General features: G+C 30.5%; 2 protein-coding genes across 3 annotated transcripts in view; one reads left to right on the top strand and one right to left on the bottom strand.

Annotated features, from left to right (window-relative positions):
• The first annotated feature begins 138 nt into the window (after positions 1-138).
• LOC120774466 (zinc finger protein 622) lies at positions 139-1,869 on the top strand. Its single transcript, XM_040104122.1, has 3 exons — positions 139-770; positions 834-1,205; positions 1,265-1,869. The coding sequence occupies exons 1-3, from the start codon at positions 264-266 to the stop codon at positions 1,613-1,615; spliced, it is 1,230 nt and encodes a 409-aa protein (XP_039960056.1). The 5' UTR covers positions 139-263; the 3' UTR covers positions 1,616-1,869.
• A 599-nt stretch (positions 1,870-2,468) lies between these two features.
• The window catches only part of LOC120773480 (serine/threonine-protein kinase minibrain), a 72,165-nt gene continuing 48,014 nt past the window's right edge, over positions 2,469-26,619 (bottom strand). For both annotated transcript variants that reach the window (XM_040102406.1, XM_040102407.1), the window contains 5 exons: positions 22,164-22,335; positions 21,922-22,089; positions 21,558-21,844; positions 19,881-20,553; positions 2,469-5,258 (listed from right to left, as the gene is read on the bottom strand). In XM_040102406.1, the coding sequence (XP_039958340.1) occupies positions 3,955-5,258; positions 19,881-20,553; positions 21,558-21,844; positions 21,922-22,089; positions 22,164-22,335 (2,604 nt within the window). In that variant the 3' untranslated portion in view covers positions 2,469-3,954. The remainder of the gene's footprint in view (positions 5,259-19,880; positions 20,554-21,557; positions 21,845-21,921; positions 22,090-22,163; positions 22,336-26,619) is intronic.

The following is a 26,619-nucleotide window of genomic DNA, read 5'->3' as shown; positions in this document are numbered from 1 at the left end:
AATCCAAAAAATGTTTGTGCTACACACTAAAACAAATATTGATTATTGAATCATTTAGATATAATCAAAATTTCAGTCTATGTGGCAACGCGAAATAACTGTCATTGTTTCGCAGAACGTGTCTTTGTTTTACTTTTTACTTCTTAATTTTCTCGTGCGTTTTTCCATTGACACTAGTTGTGAAATTTTATTTATTACTAATTTAAAGTCAAATTTTACATTAGTTAGAAATTGGATATTTGTAAGATACTATCGGAATCAATATGTCGGCGTTCACATGCATAAATTGCTGTGTAAAATTTGCCTCAGCGGATATACAGCGAGATCATTACAAAACAGATTGGCATCGGTTTAATCTGAAACGTCGTGTTGCTGAACTTCCAGCAGTAACTGCCGAACAATTCCAAGAACGTGTGCTGCGTATGCGACAAGAAAAGGCTACCGAGGAGGAAGAGAGTCAAATGAGCTTCTACTGCAACGCTTGTCGCAAACAATTTGGCAACCAGAAAGCCCATGATAACCACCTAAACAGCAAAAAACACAAAGAAAATCTATTGCGTTTCGAAAAAGAACATAAAGGCGAAAACACAGAGATAACGAAAAAGAGTGTAGTGCCACAAAAACCACATCCAGCGTTAGTTGCAGCCGCACAAGGCAAGGGAAGATTTGCACTACAGAAACAACAACAGAAAGAAGATGAAGAGGATGAGTATGAAGATATGGATGATGATGAGGATGACGGAGACTATGAGATTGTGGAAGAGGAGGAGGTATTAACTAGAATAATATAATACGTCCATATGTTTATTTATTATTTTACTATTTGTATATAGACTGGACAAATTGATTCAGATGAATGGGAGAAACTGCCTGAAAATCCACTAAGCGAAAAGGATTGTCTCTTCTGTACACATGTCAGCGAGGATATGGTTGAGAATTTAAAACACATGTCGGTTGCGCACTCATTCTTCATTCCCGACGCAGAATTCTGCACCGATTTAGAGGGACTGCTATACTATTTGGGCGAAAAAGTCGCAAATTACTTCATATGCCTCTGGTGCAATGATCGCGGTAAAACATTTTATACGCTGGATGCGGTACGCAAACACATGTTAGACAAAGGACACTGCCAAATGTTGCACGAGGGTGTAGCATTAGCCGAATATGCCGATTACTACGATTACAGCTCCAGTTATCCAGATCACGTAAGTATGCATAAAATTCGAATTATGTATATAAAAATTAAAATGCAACAACACTACAGCAAGAAGGCATGGATGTCGATGAGGAAGTGGTGCCCGATCTACTTGATGGCGATGAATATCAATTGGTTTTACCTTCTGGCGCTGTCATCGGACATCGTTCACTGCTGCGCTACTACAAACAACGACTCCGTCCAAGTCGCGAGCTTGTGCCGAAAAAAACGGATCGTCGCCTGCATAAGGTGCTCAGCGAATATCGCGCTTTGGGCTGGAGTAACATGCAACAGCAAGCGGCTGCGCGTAAGGCGCGCGACTTACACGTCATGAAGCGCGTACAAGCAAAATGGCAAATGAAACTTGGCTGCAGGGCGAACAAATTCCAAAAGCATTATCGCGCGCAAGTCATGTTCTAAACTTAATGGAAATCATCTTACAACCAGCTGGTTATGCTTTCAAGTGTTTGTGTGTTAAAACTGTAGTTTGCAGATGAAGTTATTGAGCATAAAACAATTTGATATTCTTTGTGGTAACTGACAGTTAAGCGCCAATGCTCCGAAGTCATTGTATATATGTATACTTGTAAATTGGGCAGCATTGTCTTTTACAATAACGTGAAATGTATGTAAAATTAGTAAATAAATTGCGTTGCTGCGTTTGCGTAAATGTATTTTGAATTGTATTTTCTTTACACCTGAAAAGGTTTTGTTTATCGTAAATCGACGGTATCCACTGCTTCGTAGTGGAAAATAAAACTGCAAAGGAGATTAATATCTTTTTGACTTATCATATATCATATTTGTATATTTCTTATGAAATATATGTATGTATATATCTATATGTGTAATATAGGCATTGTAATTAAATAATTAGTATTTATGTATGTAGAGATTTTTGCGCACGTAAATGTAGGTGTTTTTTTTGTGTATTTTTTTATATATTTCTTAAACTTTGCTTGCTGCTGCTATTGTTATGCCACGCGAGCATATTTCCTAGACGCTCTTAACAAACTAATAATTTATTTATTAATAAATTGCGAGAAAAACAATATTTATATGCATATGCAAGTATGTATGTAAGTGACTACACTAAAATACAAAGTAAGGTAGTGTCGAGTGGCTGAGCAAAAAATATGAAACAACAAAAAAATGGTAAAGTAGGACGTACGTGGTTGCATTTACAATTTTACAGCGCAAAAATAAAATAATAATAATAAGAAATACAAATAGTCTAAATAGAATTATAACTATATATTATTTAGTTAATCTGTTTTTTTTTTTGACAACAAATTAAGTTTGACGTTACGAAAAATCGTATACGTGCTGTTTTACGTTATATAACCATCGAAGGCAGGCAGGCAACAAAATAACTGTATTATTATAGTTTTAAATTACAACTAGTTAAAGGTAGATAAATTGGAACGCATTGAACGAAATCAAATTTGTTCCACAATCTGTAAAGAAATTTTTGCTGCCGGCAGTTGTTAGAACAATTCCATACGTGCACCAAAGAACATTTTTTATAAACATATGGATGTATATATGTAGAGAAAATTAATGGGATACTTCAAAATATGTTCCAACTTGATTTCTGATTTTGCGCAAGGTATGTCAAAGTTGTAAACTCGTTAGATACAACAAAAAATCTTCTATAAGAAGTTCATAATAAATGGTTGTGGACTGTAAAACAACAGTTTCAAAGCACTTTTTATGTGGGTTTCATGTATAAACCGTTAAAAATGTGTATGAAATATGGTGATAACGTTCCAAATGCAAAGTTTTACAAAGTATCGTGGACCTTTTGTGTGGAACGCATGTGGATCGTAACATGAACTACGCGCAGTTATATTATATGCATTGAAACGCTATTCAAACTTAATTTTGAAGCTTCAAACTTTTTGAAATCCTTTCAAAAGTGGAACATAATTCAAACTTCACTAAATTACCTATTATATTTGTTGGTTTTTGGCAATGTTTGGGAATTTTAGAAATGCTTTCAAATATCTAATGAAGGCCGCTTTTTTTTGTATTTAATGCATACCGTATTTTGTTTTACTGTCCACAACTTCCAATTATGTATACTTTCTAAATTTGCAATGGTAACTACCTTGATTTAACATAAGAAGAGAAAATTCATACCTTTTTTTTATAGAAATTTTACCAAAACTGCTGGACCACTTGTGCTTCACTCGAAATAACTGTATGCTCACTAATATTTCTAAGCAATTCACTGTTATAAAATTCGCTGTGCCAAATGTGTGCTCCAATTGTGGTAGGTAAAAATCAAATAGTCTGCAGAACTTGCAAAAGCTTAGGATTTTTTGTGGAACATATGTGGATGCCAATTTTTGTGTGTTTAAAATAGTGATTTGTGCTCATACAATTATTAATACCACGAAACTGCATTTATGTTTTGTGGAACGTATGTGGATTTTATATCAATTTCAAATTTTTGAATATTTTTGCAATTATCCATTTTTGTTCGAAATGAAACACCAGTAACCACCAACATGGGCGCCACGAACTGCCTAGTCCACACTTTTTATATGGAACTTTGACAATTGATTGCATTTGCGTTCCAGGTAAATGCGTTGTGTGCCTGGTATGATGCTTGTGCAAATTTCGCTATTGTTTAACGCTCTTTTAAAACTAAATACAAATATATTTATAATATTCATATGCTCGTACACATAGTATGTATGTCTATGTACATACATATACATAGTATGTTTGTATGTATCATCATTATCAACTAACTAATGAATTACTACAGGACTCTGCTGAACACAAACGCCTACCATAGGCGACGAGGCATCAGCACCGCTGGCGCCGGAGCCGCTAGTGCCACTGACACCACCACCACTGCTGCCGCCGCCACCGCCAACATTACCGCCGACATTGCTCAAGCCACCACCGGCACTGCCTGACATGCTGGCGCTCATGAGGCTACTGCCGCTCATCAGTCCACCGCTACTACCGCCACCAACACCTATCAAACTGCTGTTGCTGCCGCCGAAGCCACCACCCACGCTGCCACCACGTCGCTGATGTTGCGCATGTTGTTGCTGTTGCTGCTGCAGGTGGTGGTGCTGTAGCGACATGTCGCCGACGGACATCATATGCTGCACCGGCATTGAGCTGTACATATGAGCTGACGCTTGCGACTGTTGATGCTGCTGTTGTTGTTGCTGTTGTGCTTGTTGCTGCTGCTGCTGCTGAAACAGCAGTGATGTGTAGGAGAGCGGTCCGGAGGCGTTGCCAGCCGCGCTGGCTGTTATGACGCTCGAATCGGTCATCATAAGATGGGAGGCAGCCGACGACAGCGGATGCTGCACTAAATCGGCGGGCAGTGAGGTGGGCGCATAGCTGTTGTGTTGCGTGGGCGCTTGTTGTAGCTGTTGTGCGGTAGCGAGGTGTTGCTGTTGTGTTTGCTGGGCAGTATGTGGCGGCTTTTGTGGCGGTGCGATGAAATTGTGATGCGCCGAACGCATGCGAGCACTACTACTGCCGCTGACGCCGCTACCACCACCACCACCACCACTGTTACTGCTATTCGAGGACGAAGAGGCAGAGGCGGAATTGGACAAAGTGCTGATGAAGCGCGTCGGCGGTGGCATTTGCGGCGGATCACAGTCCATGGCATGCGGATAGCTGTTACTATTATTGTTATTGTTGTTGCTCGGATTGCAATTACTATTGCTGCTGTTGCTGCCAATGCTATTGTGACTCGACGCCGAGGGCGATAGTAGCGCCTGTAGGCCCTGTTGCGCTGCCAGCAGCGCTGCGGCTTGTGTTTGCTGTTGCTGCTGTTGATTCTTATACATTGACTTGGGCATGGAGTACGCAGTGGCGTGTGCAGCATTGCCACGCAAGCCGCTGCGCGCATGCATCAAACTGTTGGGATGATGCAGACCCGTTAAACTGCTGCTGCCGCTCAAACTGCCGAGGCTATTCGGTTGCTGCGATTGGCTGCCGCTGTTGTTGCTGTTGCTGTGCGCGGACGAATTGGACGCGGCCAAGTTCGACGACGAGGAGTGCGAGCCGAGATGCAGCAGCATGCCTGTAAAAGAGAGGGAAAGAGAGCGGGACATTTAAAATAGCGGAAAATATGTGCAATCAAGAGAGAAATTAATTGAAGTAAAGGTGACGAGAAATGCGGTTATGTTACTTATGTAAACATGCGTTAAGTAACAGCAAAGAAGTGAATTGAAAGTAACAAAATTAGTATATTTAATAAAAAAAAATGTATGAAAAATTAAATTTTATTACTAATAGAAAAAAAAAAGTTAAAAATTATTAAAACTAATATTATAAGATAAATATAAATATACTATACAAAAATTTTATTAAAAAATAATTCTAAAAATTAATCTTGTAAGAAATAAATAAAAAGTTAATTATGTATTTAAAAAACATAGGTATAAAATTTGTAATAAAAATAATTATAAAATTAGGATATTTTTCATTAAAAATATGATTTTGTAACTTAAAACTAAAATACAATAAAATATTTTTCAATGAAAACATTTAAAATAATTACATATGTACATCAAAAACAAAAAAAAAAAAACGAATTATATAAGAAAAGTAATCATAAAAACAATTACTCTATATAAATAAATTGTTTCCTTTAAAAAATATGTAATTAATTATTTTTTAATGAAAAATATTATTTTACCCCTATCAATAGATATTACATATCCTATATATTTATATACATATATGTATATATAAACACCTTACATACTCAAATTCCTTCAATGGCTGCATGTGAATGAGAAAAAGCAATTTTGGCGTTAAAAATAAATAAATAAAAGCGTACAAAAATTGCGAAATAAACTAACAACAGTTTTTGGTTGATTATATCATAATATTTTTATTAAAGATTTTGCAATTTTTTTTGTTAATAATTTTTTTCAACTTATAATGCTTATTCTCGATTTCCACTCCTAGCTGTTGCAAGTACTCACTTTGCAATTGCTTTAATTATTATTATTATTTTATGTATACATACTTAAGTTTTTCATTATTTTTTATTTTCATTATTTGCATTGTTACTTTTATTAATAATATTATTTTTTTATGAGTTCTTAATGCTGTTGCTGCTGGTTTTTCCTTTTTATATTTAATTACTTGTTTTTATTGTTGGTAATAAGTATTTGGTATTTTATAATTATGAACTTAAACTCGTTAAGTTTTTTTGCATAAATTTTTCTTTATAAATATATGCATTTGTGTGTGTGTGTTTGCTTAAATTACGCTCGTTCGTCTTTTGCTTTACTATAACTATTTGCATTTGCTTTACCGTTATTTTTATTTGTGTTTCAAAAATATGCAAACGAATGCTCGTATTCGCTTTTGTGTTGCTTGTTGTTGTTGCTACTCACATCTGCGGCAGATATTAATTTTATTTTTGTATGTTTGTTTTAGATCTCGATATTTTTTAAATTTTAATAAATGCGTAAAAAAAATTAAAAGAAATCGTAAAAACATAAAGCTGCTTTGAAAAAACAAAAAATAAAAAAAATATGTTTTCTTAAAAAATATATATGTAAATCCGTTAAAAATATATTTCTTATTAAAAATATTAATAATAAAAGAAAAATAAATAAAATTCGTAAAAGTAATAACAACAAATAACAAAAATGATCAAAATTCGTAAAGAATAAAAATTTAAGAGTTTTGAATAAAAAAGAAATATATAAAAATTATATTTTTCCTTAAAATAATATTTAATTCGTTGGCAAAATATTTTTTATTAAAAGTAATAACAACAAAAAAATTGAACAGTTTTGAATAAAAAAGAAATTTTTATATATTTCTTTAAATAATATTTTTCTTAAATTTTTTCTTAAAATAATATTTAACCGGCGGAAAAAATATTGAAAATAATAATAATTAAATACAAAAATAAAAAAGCGTAAATATTAAAAATTTATTTAGTTTTTTGGAAAAAAAATTATAATGTTTTTTATATTTAAAATATAAGTATTGAATAGTATTATTTTAAACATAAAGAGTAAAAAGCATTCCTTAAAATGAATATATATTTCTTCTTAAAATAATAAATAAACATTGGAAAAATAAGAAATAATAAAAGAATACGATTTTAATCACTTTTTTGAAATTAAAAAAAAAAATATTTTAGTGGCAATTACTTTTAAAAATAAAAATTATCAAAAAATTCAAAAGTTGTGGAAGTGAGATATAAAAAAACATTGTGTAATAAAAAAGCATAAAAATAGAAAAATTAGATAAATAAATAAACAAATAAATAAATAAACAAATAAATAAATAAATAAAAATATTTTATTAGGACCGCTAGCTGGTAAAAATCACAAATATTTTTACTAATCTATAAACATACTTAATTATAAAAAAATTGTTCAAGAATCAAACAAAAAATCGCAAATAATTTTAAGAAGCATATTTAATTTTATATTTTAATTTATATTGAAATTTAAAGAATATATTTATGGAAAAATTTCGCAAAAATCTAAACTTTTTAATATTTTCAAAGATCTTATTTTGAAAGCAAAAAATATTTTAAAAGAAATTAATTTAAAAATATATACATACATGTATGTATGTATGTACATTAGGGTGCTTCAAAAAAAATTTTTTTTGAATTTTTTTTTAACTATTATTTTTTCAACTCTAAAAAAATAGCGCCAAAAAAAAATAGCGCCCCTTAGAGTTAAGCTACAGCGCCTGGCTTGAGAGATGATTTTTTGTCTGTCAATCACTAACATTTGAGGGAGTAAGAGTTGAAAAAAAATTAAAAACATTTTTTGAAGCACCCTAATCTACATGTATATAAATTTGACAACAATTTGTATAAAAAAATATTTTAGAACTAAATAATTAACAAAAAGTATGTGTATAAATGTTTGAAAATCTTTATAAAAAAAATATAACTCTATGTAAAAAAATAGAAGAATCTTAAATAAAAAAAATTAAAAAAAAATATTTTAAATATTTAAAAAATATATATGCACATGTATATAAAAATTTGACAATAATTATAAAAAAAATAAAAACATACATACATAAAAAATGAAAACAATGTGAATAAAAAAAATAATAAATCGTAAATAAAATTTTTAAAGTAAATTTGTTTTCTTTTAGATTTTAAATCAATATTTTTTGAAATTTTTACTTCAATAATCGTGTCTGCCTGTGTATTTGCACAAATTTATTTGTTGTTATTGTATTAAATTTTGACTGCCCCAATTGCCATTTAAATTTTTGTATTTATATATGTATGTATGTATGTGTAAAGCAAATATATTTTTTCTTTACTTTCTATGTTTTATTTACTTGCTCTCGTGAACGCGTAAATGCTATATTGATTTTATTTAATTGTAGTTTTTTGTTATTCCAATTTTAGTTTAAGTCTTTGTTATTATAATTTTATTTTATTTTAATTTTTATTATATTTTTGTTTAATTTTTTTTACATTTTTTTTATTTTTATTACATTTTTTTAAATTATTATTATATTTTTTTAAATTATTATATATTTTGCTTTAATTTTTTTTATTTCATTCTAATTTTAATTTTTTTGTTTGCTTTTAAGTATGTAGGTATTCAGTTTTTAACATACTCATCGCCTAAAACTATGTTACTGTAAACTTTTTACATGTGCTGCTGCATGCTTACATTATATTAGTTATGTGGTATGTATGTATGTATGTAGTAGAGCTAGTTTGTTTTAAATGTATGCATTTGGTTTAGTTTTTAGTTTAATTTTATGCTTACTAAAATTAATTGCTATGATTTGTATTTTCTCAATTAATTATAAATAAATTTAAATTACTTTTTTTGCACATATTTATTATGTTTACTTTATATTAAGTTTAGTTGGTATACTATATATATTTTTCTGCTTTGCTTTTCGCCTTTTGCTGCTAGACTTACATAAGTATTTACTGTTAATTTTTATAAATTTTGTAGTTCAACGCGGTCATTCGCTTTGTTTGCGGGTTATTTTTTACAGTGTAGCGCTGAAGTAACATTTTCGTTTGCAGTTAAATTTTTTTCGTTTTTTATAATTTTAATTTAATATTATTTTTATTTATTATTTTACAATTGTGTTTTTATTTTTACTGAGTTTTCTGTTTAGTAGACATATTTTTTATAAATTATTTTGTTTTAATACATTTTTGCATATTTTTTTTTAATAATTTTTTATGGAATTTTTTTTTTATAAATTGTTTTTTTTTTTTTTAATAATTTCAGCGGCTTTTGCATGAATTCCTGTTGTGTTGGTTTTTTTATACTTATTACTTGTTGTTGGTGTTATGGAAAATGCTGCAATTTTGTCATATTTATGTCTGTATGTATTTTAACTAACTTATTTGTTGTTGTTTAACTTGTTTGTGGGTTTCTGTACTTTTTTATGTTTCATTTATTTTTACTCATAGCTACTATGTATGTATGTATGTATTGTATATGCATGTCTATATGTTATATGTAGCCTAAAAGTGTGTTTAGTGAGTAAATTGTAAATTCTATGGTGGAAAATTCACCTATAAATGCAATTCATTTCGTTATGCCTAATTCATTTCATTACTGTTTCATAAATCAATTGTTTTTTATATTCACTCATACATGTCTATTTGCTTGTTTTTGCATTGTAAGTTGTTATTTTCTTTTAGTTTTCTATTTTCTGTTTTCTTTTTCAAAAGTATCAACTTATGCACTTTTTACAGGTTAACGCGTAGAATTAATTTACATACATTGCTATTGCTAAAAGTACATAACGTTTTCGCTTATTGGAAATTTAATTGGAAGTTGGTGGAAAATTAAAAAAAATAAAATTTCCAAAAATTCAAATAAATTAAAAAAAATTTGAATACAAAAATTTTTCAAGTAATTTAAAAACTAAACCAATATAAATATGGAAGTCTAAAGCCTCAACATTTTGTGTTTTTTTACTCGTCATTTCAAAGTTTGTAAACTATTTACTCAATATTGCTACACTGTGCTTTGTGATAGAAAGCCTAAAAGTAGGTTAAAAATCAGTATTTTTGACCAAAATTCATTATACAAGTATGACAGAATTTTATGACAAAATATATGATTTTGAAGCCAAAATATCAAAATTTATATCCATATTTAGCCTAAAAGTAGACTAAAGATTTGAAATCTTCCTTTTTGGAAAAATTTTCACTACACCAATATGGCAAAATTTTGTAAAAAAAAATTTTTATGTAAAATTTTAAAGCCAAAATATCAAAATTTATATCCGTATTTAGCCTAAAAGTAGACTAAAGATTTGAAATCTTTCTTTTTTGGACCAGTTTTTACTATACCAATTTGACAGAATTTTGTAAAAAAAAAATTTTAATTTAAAAACTAATATATATCAATTTTATAAATATTTTACTTTTATTTTTCCAAATAAATTTAAATTTTAAAAATCTTATTGGTTCTTTCTAATATTTTCGACCCTACTTTTAGGATCTCTTTTTTCGGCTTTGGAAAATTCGAGTATTCTAGCTTTAGCTGCAAAACGAATTTTTAAATTTTATTTTAATTTTTAAAATATATGATTTTTATTTATTTTATTTTTAAGGAAAAAATATAAAAAACAAATTTTTGTTTTATTTAAATAAATTATTTTTATTTTCACTTTAAAATCAGTTTACCTAAATTAAATTAATTTATCTACAGAGCTGCAATGTTGGTCAATAAGTGATAAATTTTAAATTTTCAAAAAATATATATATGGACATATGTACATACATATATAAAAAAAAAATAAATAAATAAGAAAAAATAATTATGTAATGAAAATAAAAAATAAATAAATAAGAAAAAATAATTATTAATCAAAAAAATATTTTTTTATTTTTATAAATTATTTTGAACGAAATATATAAAATAATAAATAGAAAAAGATAATTAATATCGGAAGAGCACAGTAATTTATGTATCTTAAAAATATAATATATTAATAAAAATATATGTATGTATATGAAAATAAAAAATAAATAAATAAGAAAAAATAATTATTAATCAAAAAAATATTTTTTTATTTTTATAAATTATTTTGAACGAAATATATAAAATAATAAATAGAAAAAGATAATTAATAAGATCGGAAGAGCACACGTAATTTATGTATCTTAAAAAATATAATATATTAATAAAAATATGTATGTATATGAAAATAAAAAATAAATAAATAAGAAAAAATAATTATTAATCAAAAAAATATTTGTTATTTTTTCTAGGTAATCTAGCAAATCAAAAAGTCTTTAAAAATTATTATTTTGAAACTTTCTTTGAACCAAATTTATTTAAAATAAAAAAGCAGACCTAGAAAAAACAATATAATTAAAACTTACAAATAGAAAAAGAAAAGTAAAATTCTTTTATTAACTTTTTTTTTTAAATATGTATGTATATTAACTTAAATAAATTCATAATAATACATGTTCATATGTTATATAATATTAATTAAAAACGTTTAATTATTTTTTCTTTGTTTTTGAATTATTAAAATATTTTGGCAAAAAAATCAGTCTTCTATAAATAATTATTTTAAAAACTTTTTTCAAACAGAATTTATTGAAAAATAAAAAAAATGATCTAAAAAAAATTTTTTAAGAAAAGAAAAATATAAGAAAAAATAACATGTTAAAAAATAGAAAAATATAATATATGAAAAAATCTTTGTAAATAAATTTATAATAAGATACATATGTATATAATATAAAAATTATTAAAAAAATAAAACTTTTTTTTTTGTTTTTAAATAATTAAAATAGTTTGCAAATAAAAAAGAGTCTTATAAAAATAATTATTTTGAAAACTTTTCATTTAAAAATAAAAATATTTATAAAAAATTACTAAAAAAAAAGGTATTACAAAAAAAACAATTTAATTTCTTTCCTAGTACAAAAGTACTTTTAGTTAAATGAAACAATATTTACTTTTAAAAAACATATATTTTTTAGAATTTCAGCAAAATGCTGCCACAAATTGCCCAACACCGCAGCTTATAATTATTTTGGCTATTTCGTAGTTTTGTATGTGTGTGTACTTAAAATATTTTTGTTACTTTTTAATTTGTATTCTTTGTTTGCTTTTAGTACGGAGAACGGAAATGACGGATTTTAAGGTAATTTGTGTTGATTTTGCTTTGTTTAAATTTTATTTAAATAATTTTAGCTTAATTTTTGTTTCCTTATTTTAATTTAATGTTTGAAGGTACTACTCTGTAACCGGTTTTGGAGGAGTATATTTGGAAGTACTGGTTTGTTTTGGTTTGCTTGGTTGGTTGGTTTTTGGTTCTTTGCTTGATTTCATATATGTTTGTTTGTATGTATGTATGTATGTATATTGTTTGTGGCTGCTGTGGCTTTTAAGAAGTTGTGAGATTGTGCATATGGGTCTGTGTGTGTATGTAAATATGGTTTTACTTTACAAAACAATAAAGAAAAATAATATTTTTCTGTGGAATGAAGGAAATATTTATTAATATACTTGAACTTTGTTATTATTTATAATATTTCTTAAGCGCAGTTAAAAGCGTCGAAATTTTTGCGGTTGATTAATTTTGTGGCCTAAAAGTACGCAGCGTTATTCGTTTTCTTATTCAGAATGCTATATTAAAATATGTCCTACGAAGTTCTAAAAGCAGGAATAAAATTATACTTGAGATTAACGCCTAGTAGTATGCAATGTTTGTTTTTTGTGTTAGCCAACGGATTTAGACTTCAACTTTTTTGCCAAGAAGTATGCAATGTTCGTTTACTCACGAATTTTGGCAAGGTTTTGAGTTTCATTACTCATACGGCAGGCGGTAAGAATTTATACAGTTAAAACGCCTAAAAGTATGCAATATATGTTGTATGTAGATTGAAATAACAGCAAAAACGTCGCAATGGAATGCTTAAAAGTGTATTATTCGGTTACACAACTCATCCGACACATAAGCAGCAGTGATAACTTTTAAACATATTCAAAATAAATATAGCATACCTTTAGGATGATAAACAAATCCATACTTGAAATAAAATTGCATACTTTCAGGCTGATATAGTTAAAATAAAACCATTGCTTTTCATATGCAACAAAATTTCACAACATACATCGCTGCGTTTCTCGGCTCTTGCTGCATACGTAGGCAAGCTAACTTGTACGCCTTTAACTGCGCTATATATTTTACTGCACGATTAATTGGTTAAACATTGCCATAGAGTGCCTAAAATTGATTTTTTACCTTGTTTTTATCTTGACGAAATTCGTGTTTTTCATGTTTTTTCAAATTTTGTCGTAGTAAATTTTATTTTAGCCGAAAGTTTAGTTTTTTTTTGCATTATTTTGTCACGACATTGGTTTTTATTATTGTTTGCCCACAAAATTATGCAGCATTAATATCAAATATAATACTTCTAAAGTTGCTATGAGTTTACAAACGCGCCAAAATATTTTTCTTGTTTTTCAGTTTTCAATTTCTATTTTATAGCCAAAAGCAACTGAGTTTAGTGAGTGAGTTTTGAGTTTTCTTATGCATATGTTTCTGTCATACAAAGTCGATAGTTGCATAAATTTATTTTTAGATTTTTTTTTATTATTTCGCAACTTTTCCAAACATATATGCCGAAATGTTAATTTCTTCATTTTAATTTATTTTAATATTTTTTTTTGTGTTTCCTATTGCATTTTTTTCTTGCCAAACATGTATATTCTTATTTATTTATTTTTTAGTTTCCAAAGTTACCAAAGTACTAAATTATTTATAAACTCTAATTCTAAATTTTTTTTGCTTCACGTTCTGTCTGCCCTTTTTCTTTAGTTTCGTTTCTACCAAATAGTAACTTTTGTATGTGTTCGTAATAAACGCCATATTTTACATGTGCTTCTTTGCTGTTTTATTACGTGTTTATTTTTTTTTTGTTTTGCTTCAACTATTTCTAACCTTACAAATTTTTAATTAAATTTCGATTACGACAATGTTGTACCCAACTAATCTCTAAACTTTAACGCTGGTCTATTAGTTTGCATTATTTAGGTATCTGCATTTTTTACACTGTGGCAACGCTGCATTTTGGTTTCTTTTTGCGTCACAGTATTTGTAAATACAAATTGTGTTCAAATGAAGAAAGCTCTCATACAATTCTTGTTGTTTTTTTTTTTCAATAAATTCCAGCTTTTTTTTATTTGTTGGCAGTCAAACGAGCAAATTTTTATTTTCGTATGAAATATTTCGTAGTATGTAGTAGTATATGTATAAATAGTAGTAGGTTGTTAATTTTTTCATTATTAGTACGAAGTGATAACTTAAGTACTTAGATGCATGTCTTTAATAATGATCACTAAAGTTAACGGTATAGAAAAAAATATGGTAGCTCAAAAAAGCTCCAAAGCTGTTTACATTAGAAAAGCTTACAAGACCGCCAGTAATTAAACGAAAACATTATCATAAAAAGTTTAATTTTTCACTAGTGACCGCGAGCTTTTGAAAGCTTTTTGCAAACCACCAGAGACCTGCTCTAGAACGCTCAAGCAATTTAAAAAATAAGCCGGAGCTTAAAGCTTGTAGAAAAGCATAAAAAGGTTTAAAAGCTGCAATTTTTCTCCAAACTCGATACAAACTTTCGAATTTCACTAAAAAACTGTGAATTGAATCAAAAAATGTCAACTAAACATTACTCGAAAGCTCTTAGGTTAGTGAATGGTTTGAGAATAAAAACTGAAATTTTAATGAAGCAAAGCAAAGGATATAAACTAAAATTAGTTAAAAGTTCTTGGCAAGAGGACAGCTTGAAAGTAATTGCATTTAAAAATTAATTAAAACTACCAGCTAAAAATTAGTTGCTAGTGACTAGCGTTTGAGTGATTGCATTTAGCTTTTTGAGAGCGTACTGTCCAAAAAACCCAAAGCTTAAGCTCAAAAACTTCAAAAGAGCTTTTTTAAATATAGTTTTGAGCTATTTTTGTTATAAGCTGAACTTAAACTTCAACCATTGTTTTACAGTTAGTGAGCTTTTTGAAAGCTTACTGAAAGTTCCTGAAGCCGCTCTATAAGTGTGTTCAAAAAACACAAAGCTTAAGCTCAAAAACTGCAAAAAAGCTTTTAAATATAGTTTTGAGCTATTTTTCATGTAAGCTTAAGCTTGCGAAAGCTTAATTTTTTATATGAAAGCACAAATAGCTGAATGTATAGGAAGTTGTCGAATGTGCAGAGCTTTTTGTAGTTTCAAAGCTTGAATATAGATCAAGTCTTTGTTAAAGAGAATACCTTATAGTATCTAATTCCTAACTTTTATTACATTTAAATTCGATAAAAGCTCGTAAAAAATATAAGCCAATTGAGGTCATAAAATTTCAGTTAGTTTGGTTAGGAAAAAATTAAAATATTTTGAATTACTATACTGAATTGATTTGGAATTTTTTCGGTTTTATAAATAAAAATCAAAAGCTTTCAAGAAAGCACATGTGTACATATAAATTCGATAAAAGTTTTTAAAATATGAGAGTATAAAAATAAAATATTGTTTCGTGAACAAACTGAAATATTAAAACCTTATTTGAATTTGAGCTTTTGGTGATTTTAAATAAAAAAGTACTAAAGCTTTTGACAAATGCACAAAAGCCTTTAAGAAATTAATTTTTATTCTACGACACTTCCTTACCAAAATATGTTGAAAACTAACCAAAAGTTTAGAAAAAGCTCTAAAGCTTTTGGGCTTCTAACATAATTAATGTGAATTCTAACATAGAATTGATTTACAAATGTTATTACGGAAACTTTTTGTTATTTATAGAAAACTAAGCTCAAAGTTTATAAAAGATCAAAAGCTTTTAGGAAATTAATGTGAATTTTAACGTTGAATAGATTTACAATTGTTATTACGACAAATTTGTTTTCATTTATAGAAAGTTAAACCCAAAGTTTACAAAAAGCTCAAAAGCTTTTAAAAAAATTAATGTGAATTGTAACATAGAAACGATTTACAAATGTGATTACTGCACTTTCTTCCAAACATATGTTGGAAGCTAAGTCAAAAGTTTACAAAAAGCTTTCTAATACTTAAATAAACATTTCTATTATTTATTGCTGCACTAAATTTGTTGTTTTGAGCTACCATATTATTTTCGACAGTATAAGCGCCTCAAAATATGCAGTATAAAAAGATACATTATAATAAACAAAGAAATTGTTAACGGTTTATTTATGTAGTGTGTTGTTGGATAATTTTGTATATTTTTTTTTTAATTTTTCTTTATATGCGTGTACTTTTGTAGAGATCGCTTGGTGTAATATAGGTATGGTTGTATGGATGTAAGTAGTTTTTTTGTTTTGGTTGGTTGTTTGGGTGTTTGCTTGTGTATAAAACTACATTTTTTAGTAAATTTTCTTCTTCACCTCCTTCCCACGCTTCTTATCAACCAGATTGCGGCTTAATGCTTACATTTGCTTTTTCATCAATTTAAATTTAAGTAATTTTTCACTTAATTAATTTCACTTTCGCATAAATATTACTAAATATATATTTATTTATATATATATATTATATGTATGTAAACGTAAGTATGTATGTATAAGTTAATCGTATGTTTTTTTGTTTTTGTTTTTGTTTTTGTATGCAATGAAGTGCTTGTTGCGATGTTATCTACAAAATACCACCAATGCTTGTTATGCACTTGCGTTATGTTGATGATGACAATAATGGTTGGTGACTGATGACGAACCGTTGCGGTTAGGTTTAGCACAACAACAATGTTCTTTCTAACGACTGACTAACTGGAATTGTTCGTCTTAACAGCCTCGTCTCTAACTTAATGCCCACTTGACATTGTTTCCCGATTTATCAGCAGACATCTCGTTTGTACACAGCTTCAAGTTGTTGCTGCCGCTGCTGATGTTGTTGTTGTTGTTGTCATGTGCTACTGTTTGTGTGTGTGCTCTTAATCGCTGTGTAACTGTGTGTTTCATGCATGTAGGCGCTTAGACGTAGTGCTGTGTCTGTCCGGTACCGCCGCCAACGCCACCGCCTCCACCGCCATATGCACCTGACATGGCTGCTGTTGTTGAACCTGAGGAAGCTGTTGAAGATGAAGATGATGCTAAGCTGCCTTGCTCCCGAGGCAATGCCGGTCATCGCCGATCGTCTGCGTACGCGTCAGTTTCCGTGTGAGTGAGTTAGTAGATGAGAGTTAGTGGATTTCATTTATTTATTCACATAAAATTCATTTGATATTTTTTATTTATATAAACATTATAAAAATATTTAGAGTTCAGTGTTGCATTTTAAGGTTAAGGAAAAAGAGAAAAATAACGCAAAGTTTGTAAATCATAACTGTAATTGATTTTTGAAATTTGTTTTCATTACTTTTCATGCAAATGCGTAGTAACTAAAAAACTTTTACTATTAAAAAAACATATACATATTCTAAAAACAAAATTGAAATTTTATGCGAATTATGAAATCTCAGTTTAGTTAGGACAAAATATATTGTGTCCCAAAGTTGAATTTATTGCAAGAAAAGTGTATAGCTCTAAATTTTTTATGCAAACGAATTTTTTTAATATCAAAAACTTGTATTATAACTGTCCCAAAATTTTTTCAGTGTCCCAAAAAAAATTTTGTGTCACAAAGTAACATTTTAATATAAGAAAAAAACTGAAGTTAAAAACTAAAAACAGTTGTGCGGCTTAGAAAACTTTAAGTGACAAAACTGTGTATCCCAAAACTTTTTCGGTCTACCAAAATTTAATTTCAAGTTACAAAAAATTATAAATTTAAAAATATAAAGTGAATTTTCAGACACAAGTAACACAATTTATTTGTATTAGAGATAACCCAAAAAATTTTAAATGTCTCAAATTATACAAAGTTGTACTAAGGATGGCCCAAAAAATTTTGAGTGTCCCAAATTAAATTCCACTCACAAAAAAAAACTCAAATTTAAATATACGAAACGATTTTTTAGTTACAGATTATCTAGAGTTCTACTAGAGATGTCCCAAAAAATTTAAGGTGATGAAATTAAATTTAAACTTACAAAAAACTCAAATTTAAAAATACGAAACGATTTTTCAGATACATACATATGTACATATAAGCTAGAGTTGTACTAGGGATGTCCCAAAAAAGTTTACGTGTCCCAAATAAAATTCCCGCTTACAAAACACTCTAATTTAAAAATACGAAGCGTTTTTTAGTTACAAATAATCTAGATTTGTACTAGGGATGTCCCAAAATAGTTGGTGTATCCCAAAATTTAATTTCAACATACAAAAAACAACAGATTTAAAAATACGAAGTCAGTTTTCAGATCGAAATTATCTAAAGCTCTACTAGGGATGTCCCAAAAATTTATTTCAGTGCCACAAATTAAATTTGAACTTCCAAAAAAAATAAAATTTAAAATTACGAAACCATTTTCAGTTACAAATAGTCTAGAGTTCTACTAGGGAATTTACTAGGGATGTCCCAAAAAATGTTAAACGTCCCAAATTAAATTCTAACTTACAAAAAGACTCAAATTTGAAAATACGAAACGAGTTTCCAATTACAAGTAATCTAGAGTTGTACTAGTGCTGTCCCAAAAAAGGTGTGGTGTGTTCCAAAATTTAATTTCAACATACAAAAAACAACAGATTTTAAAATACAAAACAAATTTCCAGTACCAAATAATCCACGGTTGGGTTAAGGCTGTCCCAAAACGTTTAGGTATGTGAATTTTTTGAATTGATTGAATTCACTTACATGTGCAAAAAAATAAAAATTTCGATTTTTTACAAAAAAATGAACACGTAACATAAACACAATATTACAACAAACAACTAAAATTACATTTAGTGGCTGTAGTCTAAAACTAAAACCCCCGCAGCAACAAAAACATGCCAGTACTGCTGCTTTGTAGCATTGAAAAAAGTTGTGTGAGCTCATTTTGTATGCCACTGTGCCCGGAGCCACAGTTTTTTTTATTTGTACTTTCGTAAGGTTTACAAAAATTATTATTTTAACTCATAGGTGAATGAATCTTGTAAATATGGTAATAAATTAAACATATGCTCGTTTGTAAATAAGTAAATTATAATAAATAAGTGCATGTCGATAATAATAAATTACAGCTTTAAGTACAAGTACGTATGTATGTATGAAAAAATGTATAAATAAATATGTAGTACGTATGTAAATGAAAAACATACACAACTATTGCAGTTTTGCGCTGGCGACACACGCGTGCGTTTGAGCGGGGAACAATATGTTTTTTAAAAATTTACTGTTACTGTTACTAGCTGTTTAAACCGCTATATTGTTGAATAATTATATGTGCACATGTACATTCTGTGCAAAACTGCATTTCGCTATACGCAAACTTGTGTGCCAAGTGCCTAATTTTAGAGAACTATGGCTAAGAACACAAAACATTTCTTTTATATTTTTTGTAGCACTTTTTGCTATGTAAATACTTAAAAATAAATGTTCAATAAATAAAATCTACATTTGCACTTAAATGTATAATCGAAAAACATAAATGATGAACAAAACAAAAAACATCAACGCAAATCGTCTTCTTCTTTCCAACTTTTTAAACTGTGAAAGGAGTGCTAGTTTATGTATGTATGTATGTTTGTGTGTCTTCGTTAGTTTTGTGCGTGTGTAAGTGTTTGCTTATACTTTATGAATATTTGAAGCGTTTAATGGACTCACCATGCGCTTGTGGCTCTGGATGTTGCAACGCAGCGGCCGACACCAACTGTTGCTGCTGGCTCTGTTGTTGCTGTTGTTGTTGTTGTTGATTACCCACTACCATCGCTACAGACGATGATGTTGAACTCACCGACGGTGATGATATTGCTATGCTCGCTGCTGTATTCGTACCCTCATCGGTTGTACGTTTAAAGAAATTATGTTGCAAGGCATAGTACGGTGTTACACGTGTCTTCGGATCGAAATCCAACATTCGCAATATTAAGTCTTTGAATTTCAGATAATCCGCCACCGAGTGACCGGGCTCATCGAGGCGACGGCCACCCGGTCCGCCCGTTTCGACGCCAAGTATATCGTGTAGCTTGCGTGAACCTGGCGGTTTATATTTACGTCCATTTTGACTCTTCTTCAACATATACGAACCGTCCGCGACTTTATCGAAGAATTTACGCGTCTTATGCGCTTGATCGAGTAAATATTTCGGCGGCATGCCGAGCACCTCGACGATTTTGTTCATTTGATCGCCTTCATTGCAGCCGGAAAAGAGCGGCTCACCGGTATGCATCTCCACTAGAATGCAGCCGAGTGACCACATGTCAATCGCCAAATCGTAGGGTATACCGAGTAGCACTTCCGGCGAACGATAGAAACGTGATTGAATATATTGGTATATCTGTGGAGGGTTAAGTAATAAGAAAGTTAGGTTATGTTTAGCAAAAGAAAATTAGTAAAAAATAAGTGGAAGTGGATTTGGTTAAGTAATGAGAAAGTTAGGTTATGTCTAACAAAAAAATTTTGGTAAAAAATAAGTGGATTTGGTGAATTTTTCTATGAACTTGAATTTGATCGTTCAGTTTTTATGATTAATATCTCTAGAGATCGTAGTATTGTTTTAGACAAAGATCTATGCAAAATTTCCTAGATATAATGTTAAATGATACAAGTTTTCCTTGTAAGGCCTTGATTTTGAACGATCACTTTGTATGGCAGCTGTATGCTATAGTGGACCGATGCAGTTTCAACAAATGAGCAGATTTTTTGGAAAGAAAATGACTTTCGCAAAATTTCAGTTTCATATCTCAAAAGCTGACGGACTAATTCGCGTATATACATACGGACATAGCTACCATAACGGGATGTCTTTTGATGTCTCCTATCGAACTGAGGCCTGTATGCTTCCAGATAAGGAGCATAATGAACTTCTCTCCAAACAGTTTCTGCTGGAATGTTTTCGTAGAAATCATCCCTGCAGTCACCTGCTTGAACCGGAAGCGCCTCCTAGGAGCATCAAGACGTCCTTCCTCAACTACGCCGACCAGACTTCGGACGCAACTAACTTCAAACATGCACTGACCGCCATGCACAGCTTCGTTCTGGTTGCTACAGCAGATTAACATCATACTTAACCAGAATCGATCCCCACAATTCAAATATATGCCCAGCATGCAACGAGTTCCCGCATGACTCTAGTCCTCGCATGACATGGACATGGCTAAATCGTCTCAGCTCGTCACGCTGATTTTTTGTACATAAATTTTTAATGGGGTCGCCGAGGTTTCTTTCCGCTTGTTACAAACTTCTTGACAAACTTTATTTAAACTTAAATTTCTCTTTTCTAATTATTTGCCATTTTCCACTTTCCACTCACACAAATCGCTTATTTGCATTGGTACTCACTCTTTGTCCCAGCTGACATGAACTGCCAAAGTCTACAATCTTAATTGCTGAACGCTTTGGATTGCAAAGCAATATATTCTCGGGCTTTAGATCACAGTGGATTATATTCAGTTCTGGTGTACTCAAAAAGAGCAGTGCAGTGCAAAGCTGTTGGGCAAATTTACGTGTTAGATTCAGTGAAACACCGCGGAAATTCGTATTCCGTAGTAAATCGTATAAATTGTAGGAGAGCAATTCGAACACTAAACATAAATGATTGCGCCACATAAAATGCCGTTTCAATTTAACTGCAATGGAAAACAAGCAAAGTTAGTTTCAATAAAAAGTACAAAGAAAATTAGAAATTGTTCCACAAACAACGCACCAATATAGTATTTGTTTTCGGCATCTGCACGATTCATCATCTCCAATAATTTCACTTCGATTTGTGCCTGATTTAGGAACGGTTTCTTATTTTTAATAATTTTTATCGCCACGTGACACTGTTCTTCGTGGTCGTAAGCCTTGACCACTTGTCCAAAACTGCCTTTACCTATTTGATTGAAAAAAATTAGAAAATATATTAGTAAACGTCACATTTGGTAATAGAAAAAATGGATGACCCACCAATGAGCGAATCAATTTCGTAGCGATCCAAGAATTTTTCACCATTTTTTATTATATAATCGTGGTTATCATCATCGTAACCGTCGTTATATAATTTTCGCTCCTTCTTATTAGAGGAGTCATCCTCGCCTTGGGTCTGTTGAGCGCGTCGCTTCTTTTTCGCATAGTAAACCTGCAAATACGCAGAAATAACGTTAGTTGTTATAGTTCGCATATAAAATAAATTTAAATTAACATATTTTTATCAGTAGATTGTTAAAAAATTTAGAAAAAATTCCGCGCGTGTCATATAAACCCTTACAACTTTATTTTGACAATTATCAAATCCCATAGCAAAATAGAAACTAAAATTTACTACGAAAAATTTGAAAAAAACCTGCGACAAAACAGAAATGTCAAATTTGAGTTTGAAAATGTATGCCCGAAGGCTGTTGGAATTTGAAACCAAAATATTTATTCTTCAAATAAAATTTTTTTTAATTATATACAAAAAATTCAACAAAAATTTACTTAGATATCTGTGTACATATAAAAAAATAAAGCTTTACCAAAAGCTCATACAATAACTTTCACATTTATGACAACACAATACTCATCATACCACTAGTATCGAAACTTTCGCGCAAGCTTTCATATTTTTCAAACCAAAAACAGTTTTAAATTCAGCAAAGCTCTTTTCAATGATTTTTAACGTTGTTCAAAAACAAAAGTTTCTCTAATAGCTTTGACATTTATCATAATAAGAGTGTCATTCAAACTCAGCGGTCGAGCTTTCATATTTTTCTATGACAACATAAGGCTTATCATATCACAGATATCGAAACTTTTGCGCAAGCTTTCATATTTTTTTAACCAACAACATTTTAAAATTAGCAAAGCTCTTTTCAGTGATCTTTAACGTTTTTTAAAAACAAAAGTTTCCCTAAAGCTTTGATATTTAAGATCGAGCTTTCATATTTTTCTAACACAAAATCATTTTTAAGTTCATCAAAGATCTTTTCTATAGTATTGTGGTATAATGGAGCTTAGAGCTTTCACGAAAGCTTTTTTTTAAGGCCAAGTTTTTTGAATCAAGCTTTCATTAAACCCTGAAAAAGTTTTGATATATATTACTTTAACTTATAACATTCTCACTTTATTCTAAGTCTATGTATGTAAACGTAGGTAAGGGCTTTCATAAAATTAATGTGTCGTAAAATCAAAAGCTTTCAAAAAATATTTCAGATATGTACGTCTCTCATTTTTTACTAAGTCTAAGTTGGGTAGGGACTTTCATAAAACTACTGAGCTTTCGTAAAACCATTGCGCTTTTGAAAAATATTTGAGATACGTCACTCGTAAAAGTTCGTGAACATCAAAGGAAAACTTAAGGCTTTTTGGAAAGTTTACTTACAAAAACACCGCCCAAAAGTATGCAACAGTTACATAACTACTTTTAATTTTAAGACTGTTGCCGTTGATATGAAAGATAATGAGATGAATATCGCTATTCAAATGTGTTTCAGCCATGAAATGACTAAAATTTCACTTTTATAGTGACGCCTAAAGGTATGTAACATTTCAAGAGAATACAACATATTTCAATACTGAAGGTGAATGTATAAAAAAAGAAAGTGAAGGCGTTGGGTTAATTTTCTGCTTGGTGCTGTAAAATGAGCGCTTTCAAGTATGCAACAACTTATACGTTTAGCAACAAAAAACTAACTAAATGTTAAGCGCCTAAATGTTTGCAACAAATGCGAAAAAATAGCATTTGCTTTGGCTATTTATAGGATAGAATTGGCTACGCCTACTGAGTTCAATACTTTTATATGTAATAGGTTTTATTTGCACGCCAAAAAGTATGCAATGCATTATCGAGCATAAATAGCAAAAATTAAGTTCCATTAGAAAAAGCTTGAAAAAAAAACTCGCGTTGAAAACATTTTGAATGAAAAAGCAGTCTCTAAATAGCAATTTAAAAGAAAGTTCAGAGGTAGGAGGCATAACAAGCAAAGCAATAAGAGTAGTGGCAACAAAGAGCAAAAATAATAGAGAATGAGATTGGTGAAGACAGAAAGGGCAACTAGGAAAAGAGAAATGTAAACAGTAAACCGGTAAGGCGACAAAGCGACAGGCAGTCAGTCAAAGCTAGCCAAGCACAGGCAGGCAGACAGAAAGTAATTTTCACAGTAAAGGGGCTAACAAAGGCAGGGAAGAAGAGCATATGGCAAAAGTTAATGCAGGCATGGTAGGGGCGCGCGCTTCATACGGGGATAGCAACAGTGATAACCCTAAGCGAACTCACATACAACCATGCGTTGGGAAATATACCTGCACAGTCGAAACGGAATGAAACAGCGAATTGGAAGAATGGCAAAGCGGAAAAGTTGTTGCTAACGCCACAAACATTAGCAGGGAAAGTCAAAACGTCGATAATGGTCAGAAAATGCGCGCGCCTGTTCGTATGTGTGATTGTCGCAGTTTACACATGCACACACACACACAGAAAACCAAATAACTCTATGTGTGGCTGTGTAAGCGCACGGATACGCAAGCGCGCGCAGTGTATGTATACTGCGCGTGTATATGTAAGGACATGAGGCGACTATGTCGCTATACATATGATGAATGAACGAGAAGGATATGAGAAGAATGATGCTGCAACATTTTGGAGAGATTTGCAGACATTATAAAATCAACAGCCGAAGTCAAGGCGCTGAGCGACAACGCAGGCAGCGAGACCGAAAGAGCGAGAGCGCGTGCATTTGCTTGCAGCTGAGAGCGCGCGAACTGTTTGGTGTGCGCCTAAAAAGCTGCAAGGCAAGCCAATATGCACATACGTAAGAAGGTATGTGCGCGACAGGCAGCAAACCAGCAAGCAAGCCAGCCAGCTGCGGCCGCAATACAAACAAGCCGAAACAATGTAGGGAAATTGTAGAAAAATATAGAGAAATAGAAATGAAACGCTTAAAAATGGGTGTATGCCAACGCGTAGACGCCAGCCGCGCAGTGACTATTGACGCGCTGCAACGCGCCAGCCGACCAGACAGCACCACTAAATGTGCGCCGCATAGAGGGTCTAAGGCGACAGACATTCAAGCTGGTTGTCGGCTGCCGTGTGCCGCGGTGTGAAGTCGGCTAAGGTGGTGTGGTGGTGGTGGTGGTGCTAACAGCCAGCAGCAGCAGCCACTGAAATCGGAGATGTTTGCTGCTGTGCTGTGCATAGTGCAGCGTCGTCCTTCGGCGGTATAGAATTTCCGTAGCGGCACAACAAAAATAAGAGTACAATAAAAAATTAAAAATAAAAAAATGATGGAGGAAACTATTGAAGCAGATGTTGGAGGCTATGTTGAGACGGGGAAAATCAATTGACGTTTGAAATGGCAAACCGAAATAGCCTGTTTTTGGCCAACACTGAGGCGGTGTGTAAATCGGTTAGAGTGAGAAATCGAAAGGATATGTTAGATTAACGGGATGTAATTACTGGGGATGCATATACAACAGTTGGTATTGCCTGAATACATATGTATGTACGTACATACATATGTATGCTGTATTAACAGATATTTCATATGACTTAGAAGAATAATGAAATTTTAAACAAAAAAATTTAAATACAAAAAATAAATTAATTAAGTAAAAACAAAAATATTTTGTTTAACGTAAAAAACAAAATAAAAAATATGAAAAAAATTTATAAAAATTACAAAAAAAAAATCTTTAAAAATATAAAACAAATTAAAAAAAAAATATAAATAACTTTTTTAAAACTGATATTTAAAAAAATGTAAAAATATTTTAATTGCGCGTGAAAGAATTATTATTTTTACAGTTAACATTGAAATGAGGCTAATTCAAACGTAATTAAACATTTTTAAACAGTTTTAAAAAATTCTATGTTTTCGATGTTTTTTGAAATGAAGTACAAATTCAATGAAAACTGATATTTTAGGTTCAAAGGATCAAATGCGACAGCTAATAACCTTCGGGACAGCGATTTTATAGTTTCATAAAATCTATGTTTTTAGATGTACATATGTATGTATGTAGATGAAAAAAATGCTTGAATAGAAAGAATATGAACTGAAATTTGTTGAAAACTGCAAGCTTGTGTTGTTAATGTTTATTCACATCCTCTTAATGTTTATTTAGTACATATGCTATGAAAATGGGAATTTTTATATTGACGCAATTTATTGCAAAAACTGCCAAAACTGAAGTGAGCTTAAGCGCTTTAAAAGTACTTCAAAAACATTCTATGTTTTCGATGTTTATGAAAATCAATAGGATGCATTTGTTCAAAGCTTCTATCCAGTGTGTTACACGTTTTATATGTTTTTTTACAAATTCTACTTTTTTACTCTGCAATTTATTACAAAAATAAAAAAAAAATTCTTTAAGTGAGTTTACTTTTCGTGCAAAGCTATTAATAAACATTTCTAAATTATTCTATGTTTTCGATGTTTTCGAATAC

Source organism: Bactrocera tryoni, chromosome 4 (genome assembly GCF_016617805.1).
Source record: "Bactrocera tryoni isolate S06 chromosome 4, CSIRO_BtryS06_freeze2, whole genome shotgun sequence".
In the NCBI taxonomy this organism is placed as follows: Eukaryota; Metazoa; Arthropoda; class Insecta; order Diptera; family Tephritidae; genus Bactrocera; species Bactrocera tryoni.
The sequence above is the reverse complement of the archived record's forward strand: the minus strand, read 5'-3'. Positions and strand labels throughout refer to the sequence as shown.